The sequence below is a fragment of the Pygocentrus nattereri genome, chromosome 12, assembly GCF_015220715.1.
Source record: "Pygocentrus nattereri isolate fPygNat1 chromosome 12, fPygNat1.pri, whole genome shotgun sequence".
Lineage (NCBI taxonomy): Eukaryota > Metazoa > Chordata > Actinopteri > Characiformes > Serrasalmidae > Pygocentrus > Pygocentrus nattereri.
This window is the reverse complement of record NC_051222.1, coordinates 36961702-36971825: the sequence shown is the minus strand read 5'-3', so window position 1 is coordinate 36971825 and position 10124 is coordinate 36961702. Positions and strand designations below refer to the sequence as shown.

The 10124-nt window shown below is 40.4% G+C and overlaps 1 protein-coding gene across 1 annotated transcript; it reads right to left on the bottom strand.

Moving 5' to 3' along the window:
• Positions 1-8518: 8518 nt before the first annotated feature.
• Positions 8519-9627, bottom strand: LOC108411729 (polymeric immunoglobulin receptor-like). The gene is made up of 2 exons (XM_037543334.1): positions 9438-9627; positions 8519-8877 (listed from the first exon to the last, which is right to left on the bottom strand). The coding sequence occupies exons 1-2, from the start codon at positions 9508-9510 to the stop codon at positions 8519-8521; spliced, it is 432 nt and encodes a 143-aa protein (XP_037399231.1). The 5' UTR covers positions 9511-9627.
• Positions 9628-10124: the final 497 nt, after the last annotated feature.

Sequence of the window (10124 nt, the reverse complement as noted above, 5' to 3'; positions counted from 1 at the left end):
CTGGGAGTAGTGGTTATGGAGAAACAGAATCATAACTCAGTCACAAATGATATTCCAAACATTCTGAAGTGATCAGACTAACAACAGAAGAGCAGATGTTCTTTGCTTATATGTGAAGTTTAATCACCTGACAAAGAAGATGGTATGGTCTTAGGCGTTGAGGATGTGGTTGGGTTCGTGGTCAGTGAGCTGATGTATGTCGATGACTGTGGTAGAATTTCTGCAGAAAGAAAGTAAAGGTCAGGCTGGCCTATTATCTGTGTACTTTATTACTGACTATAATGCCGTGACTGTGATACTGCATGAAAATTATACCTGTTGAAGTCTTGGATGAGGATTTTATTGTAGTTGTAGGGGCGTTTATTTCTCTGGTCTGTGCAGCAGGGCTTGATGGTGATGTTGAGGGTGATGCTGTTCCTGGTTTTGTTAAAGGAGATGAAGTAAAAAGAAAAATAAAAGTGTTTCTAGATTTGTCATCTTGTGTTGTCATTAGATTGCCCTAATCTCTTCACACAGGACAAATAATGTTCTACACAACATACTATAACCTCTTTCACTATAATAATCATTTATGTTGTGACAGCTTCCTTATGTCAGGGGTGTCCAGTCTTGCTCTCAAGTGACCGAACTGGCTGCAGGTTTTCAGTGGTTTTGAAGACCAATCAACTGATTAAACAAGCCATAGACTAACCAGAATGGTGCATACTTCTAACTTCCATACTCCATAAACACATAGAAGATTTTGAAAGTAAAGAGATTAACATAATATTGACTCACCAGTAACTCGGAGGTTGATCTGGGTGATATAGACCTTGTATCCATGGTCAGATGTCCAGTCTGATTCAGCTCCACACCAGTATTCACCAGAGTCTCCCTCAGTCAGACGGTCGATGATCACAGTGAAGATCTGCTTTCCATCATCATATAGATACAGTTTCCCCTCATTTCTCCATCTTCTGCTCTCTTTAACTGATGTTTCATAACTACAGTTAACAATGCCCACTCTCCTACAGAGAAACTTGGGGTAACTGCTGTGGGATTTTGGGTATTTGCAGCTGATGTTCACACCTCCTCCAACATGGCCAGTCACACTGATGCTCTTGTCGTAGGACAGATCTGTCAATCATAAATAATCACCTTCACAGTTTCTACACAATATCACTGAACTCCTCACTCTGCATATTCGGTCACTTCTCTGGACGTCATGTCCTTCGACTGACAGTATTTTCAGATTATATTTATGAGTAAAGGATGTTGAGTCTGGAAGTTTGTCTACAGTCACACTACAGCTTAACACATTCAGAGGAAGTCCATATTCAGAGATGATAGAAACAGAATAAATAGCTTTGAACTAGAGACGAGATCTGCTAACATCATAGTGAAGGTCTCACAAAGTACATTCAACAAATACCAAGAACTATAAACACAATCTGATAATCCCACAGTCTTCGTCACACATGAACAGCTACTGTATGTAAACACATTTCAACAGCTGGGGTTAAAGAGGATTCATCCAATCAGAGATGAGATGCTCAGATAAAGGGTGTCTGAAGAGAGCGAGTCTGTAATAACACTGTTAATATCAGTATGTGTTTGTTTACAGGGCTATATGGAACATGGTTTCTGCTCTTTATCCTTTATGGGAGTTTGTACATTCATCCTCACTGTAGCTGATGTTAATGATGCTGGAGGTGTAGGATAATAAACAGGTTTAGTGGTGGGAGAGACTCACCTTCCTCTACCTTCAGTTCCACTCGTTTGTAGACGTCAATGGCCAAATCTATATCAACTGCACACTTGTACATTCCAGAATCCTCTACAGTGAGCTCCCTGATCACCACCCAGAACTGTGCAGCTCTGGTGTCATCAAACAGTGAGAATCTTCCACTGTTTATCCACTCATTTTTAGCGTCTGTCCAAATTGGCTTCGTCATGCAGGGCCATGGACCCTCACAGAGGTATTTTGGGTTTGATGTGTATTGTGTCTCATATCTACACTTGATGAGGACTCGTCCTCCTGAATATCCCATCACTCTCTCTGATTCTCCTCCACCTACTAAAAGAGGACAAATGTCCATCTGAGTAAAGGCTTCATTTGACGCTGCTGATAGTGCTGATTATTTAGAAGAGCATCTCCTTACCTGAAATCAGGAAGAGGGTGAAGATGAGGAGGATCTTCATTCTGAGTTCAGGATCACAGACTAACACCAGCTCAGATATCAGCGGCCCTGAACCGTGCACTGCAACTGTCTCTGTGAACACACTGTACCTTCAGCTGCATCTCAAATAGAAACTGTCATATTGAGGGTTACACCCTGTCTTCATCTCTGTCTGTCTCTGTGACTGTGCTGTGTCCTCAGCTGCATCTCAAACAGAAACTAATAACATGCCCACTTCCTCTGTGACTCTGTGAAAGACACAGCTGAAAATCTCTCAGCATGATGATGTGTAATGTATGTTTGAGCAAAGTGGCGTCTAAAATGCTTTTAAATGCTTAAAATAAAATCCACTGCAGTTAAATAAAGTGTCTTTGAGTTGTGTTAAAGCAGCTTCATGTTGTTTATTCATTAGAGTTTATTCTGTTTCCGTGGGTCCACCACTGTTTATCTGTTCTGCTGTGTGTGACTGTCCAGTTCAGTTACTTTACATTCAAGTACCCATTAAAAGAGTTAATTTAGCTGTTAGTCAATAGAAGTGTGTGGCTACACACATCTTGGTTAGTTAGTGTAGTGGTTAACACCTCTGCCTTCTACCCTGTAGACTAGGGTTCAATCCCCCACCAGGGTAAGCACCCTACACTATACCAATAAGGATCCTTGGGCAAGACTCCTAACATGACCTTCGCCTTCCTGTGTAAAATGATCAAACTGTAAGTCGCTCTGGATAAGACCGTCAGCCAAATGCTATAAATGTAAATGACTCCACTGTTCAATATTCATGCTCATTGATTCTGTAGTGGTCTGTATCGGAAGGCCTCTACTGCCATCTAGAGCAGAGTGTGTGGAACAGCAGGACTGAGCAATCTGCTGTTCTTTATGTGATACAAATATGATTGAAAAGAGAGGAGAAACACTTAATAAAGCACTAGTTTATAATGCATATATTACCTCGTACTTCACATTCAACTAATGATTGATTAATCAGTTATTTAGCGTTCATCATCATTACATAATATATTCACTTTATTTCACAACAGACATAAAAGCCATTACTTCACACTGAAGTATTGAGCTCCTACTGTTTACAGCACGATTTCTTAGTATAGTAATAATATTACTATATTGATTAGCTTATTTGTAACAGTCTGTCACTATATGTGTCTACTTTCATCTATATTATAATTATTTAATGATGACAAAATCAGAAATTTAGATATTATTCACTGTAAGAGAGTATGCTATGTGATTTGTTTAAAATGACATAAAAATGAATAATTATCATTGTTGCTAACTTAATGTGACTTTTTAAAAAGCCCCCAAAAAAATAATTCCTAAAACTTTATATATATATACTATATACTAGATATAGTTTTATAAACACTGCTGTCCATCCACAGAAGACCAGACCACTGTCCAGGATGTAAGTGTGAGCTCTGGAAACAAATCTTGAAGCGAATGATGCCAGATAAAGATAACTGAAACATCATAGGTGAATACCTAATAGTATATGGTGCTCATTTGATAGTATTGGGTGCCCACCACATAGTATCTGGGACACACCCAATTTTTATCTAAAAAAAATAAATAAATAAAGCACATCCCTTCAGAGGCTTCATTTTGTGTAAACATTAGATTTAATTTATTTAATTAAATAGTAATTAAATGTTTGTTTAAGTGCATTAACATGCAGAGATAAGCGACTTTTATTGAGGGCAAATCCAGGGTCGTGGTCATGATGGTCCAGGTTCATATAACCAACACAGAGAGATCGATAGGCAGACATGACGAACAGAAACACAGAATACAGAAATCCAAAGCACTTCAGACAAACTCAAACATACAATCAACACGTCAAAACCAGCATACAAACAAATCAAACAATCAGTACATCTGACATCAAACAGAGACCAGCGAATACAAAGGGCAAACACAGGGCTTAAACATGACACCGGGAAGACGAGGGACAGGAATAAAGAATCAGGGGTGGAGTCACAAAACAAGGCGGCAGGACTAGGGATACCAAAACAAAGAAGCACGTGGACTATCAAAAGGTAAACAAAAAGCACATGGGGGAGTGGGAGGAGCCACGTGTAACAATTATGTAGTATTATGTTAATATTTAAGGTCATGGAGAGTAGGCTCACCACACTACAGGTCACTAATCGGTTTAAGATGAAGCAGCCAGCCAGCAAAATATAAGGTTCTGAGTCTTTGTCCGGTTGCCGTGCCAACCAACGTTTACATTTATGGCATTTGGCTGACGATCTTATCCAGAGCGACTTAGTTTGATCATTTTTTAAACAGGTAGGCGAAGGTGGTGTTAGGAGTCTTGCCCAAGGACCCTGATTGGTATAGTGTAGGGTGCTTACCCAAGTGGGAGATTGAACCCCAGTCTACAGTGTAGAAGAGGTGTTACCCACTACACTAACCAACCACATGAACGTTTAGCATGAACATCCACTCAGCACTGGATTGAGCTTCAAGAACCTCCATATAATCCTACATTCTGAGATGATCATTATCCTGTCATTACAGTGACCACATATGACATATGACTGCTGTCTGCATATGCACACATGCAGTAGAGCTGATGATCTTTGCTCTGCGATCACATGATCTTTGTTCTAGGAAAAACTAATAGGCTCAACATATTTGAAAATACAAAGAACGTTTTTCACATTTGGAATTCTTAATTTCCAAAAATAGTCCTTCAAAGAACCATCATTTACAGGTGCTTTCTGTTCTATGGCATTGTGTCAAAGATCCCTTGTTAGTGCCTTTATTTTTGAGAGTATAGTGCCCTCTAGAGGAAATTTTGGATTATGTATTATTTGCAGTCAAACAGCTGAGAATGTGCTCATTAATCTGGACACAAAAGTGAAGAAAACCCAAGAGAAGGCTGTGAACGTTCGTCTTGCGTTAATCAGGAAAGCCTGTTTACGATGCACACCTGCTTCTTTCAGTTGAGCTTTGTGAGACCAGGAAGGCAAAAGAGAAGGTCAAACGATTCCATGTCAGTGTTTAGAAATTTGCTGTGCAACTGGCAATTATTTCTTTATTATTATTGTATTCATTAGCATTATTATGGTTATTAATATAGATATTCAAATAATAAGTTAAGGGCTAGACCTTCGCAGTGCACAGATCCTTGTTAGAATGAAAGAGGGTGACGAGTAGATAACCACCTTCATCACCACTAAGAGGTACTACGAGTATTCAGTCATGCTGTTCAGCCTGTCCGAAGCTCCTGTCGTTAATGACATTCTTAGAGACATGCTGGGTAAATTCATCACAAACTTCATTGAAGATTTTTTCCACATATCCCGACACACATCAGTCATGTCTGTCAGGCCTTAGCAAGATTATTAAAGAATCATCTATATGTTAATTGAAAGAAGTGTGGATTTCATCTGTGCTCCACTTCCTTTTCCAGGATACATTATCCGTCCAGAGGGAGTAAATATGGATGACTCTAATGTTGAGGCAGTTTGGAATTGGCCTATTTCCACCCCTGTCAAAGGTTTACAGCAGTTTATTGTATTTGGTCATTTCTATTGTAGAATAATTTCATGACTGTAGCAGCATTGCATCTTTGGTAACGCAAAATAACAGGTCTGGAACCTCCAAGCGGACAGGACTTTACCTCCACAACCATTCTTAAACATACAGGCCCTAAACCCTTTGTATCTTTGGTCCAGCAATGGTATATATATATATATATATATATATATATATATATATATACACACACACATAGACAGTCCCAGAGCTGATGTGGCACTGGATCAAGACTGGACTGCTTCTAGGACAACCGCTGGGACGTGGTGCTGGATGGTCCGGACGGGGCACTGATGGGACTCCTCTATATACATATACATAATATGTATACAATGGTGGTACAAGAGGTGAGCCCAGGTCTCTAAGACACTCAACCCTCCACTGCCCTTCACTTATATATAAAACAGCAAACCCACAAAACACCACTGTATTCATCAAACAGATTACAAACCTTTAATCTCATTTTAAATCACATCAAACCGAGCTATAGACAACTATCAACAGGCTTTTCAACGTGAAAACAGAACTTGTTCTGCTAACTTTTTACTATATCACTATCACATGAGTCGTTCTCCTGGTTAAACGCTGCTCTGGTAACAGCATCAGCAGAGCTGCCTGCATCCTTGCTGAAATTCACTGCTGTTTATGCTGGATCTTCAGCAGATATTCCAGATGAACGCTGAGTGGCACTTGATGAGGAATCAGAGAGAATTGCGGATAACTCTGCTGTGGAGGGCATAGTGGGTAGCGCTGTCTCCTCTCAGGAAAAAGGGCCTGGGCTTGATTTCCCAGCCAGGTGAACAGGGTCCTTTCTGTGTGGAGTTAAATGGTTTTCCCCCATCTGTGTGGGTTTCCTCCGGGTGCTCTGGTTCTCTCTCATAGTCCAAAAACATGCAGTCAGGCCAACTAGAGATGCTAAATTTGCCCGGTGATGGACGGGCGATCTCTCCAGGGTGTTTCCTGCCTTCCACCCAATGACAGCTGGGACAGGCCACAGCACCCTTGCAACCCAGGAGGATAAGTGGCTTAGAGAATGTTTATGTGCGTGTTAAGGTTGTTAAGACAAGTTAAGGTTGATGGTTATTGAACAGTGGAATAAACAGCATTTGACAAATCACAGCTTGAGGGTACCTGGCCGTCATCATAAACAGTTTGAGAAGGTTCAGAGAGGCTTGTAGGTAATTGAGAAGTAGTGTAGATGACTGTGGAAACATCAGCATCTGAAGATAAAAGGTGTCTATGATCGTTAATCTCCTCATGGTCAACGAAAGCACAGAAAACCTAACAGCAGAGTTAAATAAATAGGATGAAAATAATACCTAGAGAAGAACCTGGATAAGCAATGCTCATTTTGGAGCAGTCAGACTAATCTTATTAGTCCAGTTTTAGCTTTTATGTTAATGTGTTAATAATCTATTCCAATGGGAGCCTACACTGAAATACAATCTTGACCACCCTGTGGATTACTGAGAATCCTCTGACCGACTGGCTTTGGGTCATGCCTGGGTCTGAGGAGAAACAATCCCATTAATCATTAATCAATATGTAAATTAGAAATCAGATTTGAATATGAAATGAGGTGTATAACATCAGTTACTTGAAAGGCAAACAGGGGGTACAATTGCCCTTAAAATGTGTTTACAGGTTGTTGATGCATGTTCATTTATAGCCTGAAGAGGGCAGCATCTGTCCATCAGTGTTAGTCCACCGGGGCCTAATAAATGTGTTTACTGATCCATTTATCTAAACATCCCGATTAAAAAAATCCATGTGAAGTGTCTTGGAGAAACTAATAATGAGCCCAGCCACAGTCATAATTTGCCCAACACCACGTCTTCACTCAACATTGTCTTCTGTGGTAATTTCCTATGATGCAGTTAGTAACTGAAATAACAATATACGTGTAAATAAGTAAGCATACTGTCTGTGTGGGATCATACCTTGAATCTGGCCTCTCTTTTGTAAACACAGTATGAGAAATACGAGTCCAATCAGAAGCAGCACCAGAATCAGAACAGACACAGCAGTCGTCACAGAGGAAGCTGGAAATAGCGGTGATGGAGAAACAGAGTCAGAACTCAGTAATAAATTACAGCCTAACCATTCTGAGCTGATCAAACTAACAATATAAGAGCAGATGTGCTTGGTGTGTACATTAAGTGTTCATACCAGAAGCAGACGTTGAAGATGATGGGCTTTTAGATGTTGAGGATGTGGTTGGTTCTGTGGTCAGTGAGCTGATGTATGTCGATGACTGTGGTAGAATTTCTGCAGATAGAAAGTAAAGGTCAGGCTGGCCTATTATCTGTGTACTTTATTACTGACTATAATGCCGTGACTGTGATACTGCATGAAAATTATACCTGTTGAAGTCTTGGATGAGGATTTTATTGTAGTTGTAGGGGCGTTTGTTTCTATGGTCTTTGCAGCAGGGCTTGATGGTGATGTTGAGGGTGATGCTGTTCCTGGTTTTGTTAAAGGAGATGAAGTAAAAAGAAAAATGTGTTTCTAGATTTGTCATCTTGTGTTGTCATTCGATTGCCCTAATCTCTTCACACAGGACAAATAATGTTCTACACAACATAATATAACATATTTCACTATAATAATCATTTATGTTGCGACAGCTTCCTTATGTCAGGGGTGTCCAGTCTTGCTCTCAAGTGACCGAACTGGCTGCAGGTTTTCAGTGGTTTTGAAGACCAATCAACTGATTAAACAAGCCATAGACTAACCAGAATGGTGCATACTTCTAACTTCCATACTCCATAAACACATAGAAGATTTTGAAAGTAAAGAGATTAACATAATATTGACTCACCAGTAACTCGGAGGTTGATCTGGGTGATATAGACCTTGTATCCATGGTCAGATGTCCAGTCTGATTCAGCTCCACACCAGTATTCACCAGAGTCTCCCTCAGTCAGACGGTTGATGATCACAGTGAAGATCTGCTTTCCATCATCATATAGATACAGTTTCCCCTCATTTCTCCATCTTCTGCTCTCTTTAACTGATGTTTCATAACTACAGTTAACAATGCCCACTCTCCTACAGAGAAACTTGGGGTAACTGCTGTGGGATTTTGGGTATTTGCAGCTGATGTTCACACCTCCTCCAACATGGCCAGTCACACTGATGCTCTTGTCGTAGGACAGATCTGTCAATCATAAATAATCACCTTCACAGTTTCTACACAATATCACTGAACTCCTCACTCTGCATATTCGGTCACTTCTCTGGACGTCACGTCCTTCGACTGACAGTATTTTCAGATTATATTTATGAGTAAAGGATGTTGAGTCTGGAAGTTTGTCTATAGTCACACTGCAGCTTAACACATTCAGAGGAAGTCCATATTCAGAGATGATAGAAACAGAATAAATAGCTTTGAACTAGAGACGAGATCTGCTAACATCATAGTGAAGGTCTCACAAAGTACATTCAACAAATACCAAGAACTATAAACACAATCTGATAATCCCACAGTCATCGTCACACATGAACAGCTACTGTATGTGAACACATCAACAGCTGGGGTTAAAGAGGATTCATCCAATCAGAGATGAGATGGTCTGGAAAAGTCTGATGAGACTAATTCTGTGATAACAGTGGTAAAAGGAGCTGCTGTAGGTTTCTGCCTTCATCCTCACTGTAGCTGATGTTAATGATGCTGGAGGTTTAGGATAATAAACAGGTGCAGTGCTGAGAGAGACTCACCTTCCTCTACCTTCAGTTCCACTCGTTTGTAGACGTCAATGGCCAAATCTTTATCAACTCCACAGTGGTACATTCCAGAATCCTCTACAGTGAGCTCCCTGATCACCACCCAGAACTGTGCAGCTCTGGTGTCGTCAAACAGTGAGAATCTTCCACTGTTTATCCACTTATTTTGAACTTCGGTCTTGATCTGGTCAGCACAGTTTGACCATGAACTCTTACAGAGATATTTCTGGTTTGATGTGTATCCTGTGTCGTATCTACACTTGATGAGGACTCCTCCTCCTGAATATCCCATCACTCTCTCTGATTCTCCTCCACCTACTAAAAGAGGACAAACGTCCATCTGAGTAAAGGCTTCATTTGACGCTGCTGATAGTGCTGATTATTTAGAAGAGCATCTCCTTACCTGAAATCAGGAAGAGGGTGAAGATGAGGAGGGTCTTCATGATGAGTTCGGACAGACATCAGAGGCCCTGAAATGTACACCCTGCCTCTGTGTGACTCTGTGACTGGGCTGCATCTTCAGCTACATCTTAAACAGAATCTGATGTCATGCCCACTTCCCCTTTCTGATACTGAGAGAGAAAGAGGTGAAAACGTCATCTCAGGAAGATGGTATGTGATAATATATATCAGCTTTCCATAAAATTCACTGAGCAAAAGTAAACATTGTCTTTGTTTTCA

Bases quoted from the DNA above. Each gene is read 5' to 3' on its own strand.
- LOC108411729 (XM_037543334.1), bottom strand. From the start codon at position 9,510: ATGTACCACTGTGGAGTTGATAAAGATTTGGCCATTGACGTCTACAAA. The intron at 8,878-9,437 runs GTGAGTCTCTCT...TATGATTGACAG, and splicing joins GGAACTGAAGGTAGAGGAAG to ATCTGTCCTACGACAAGAGC.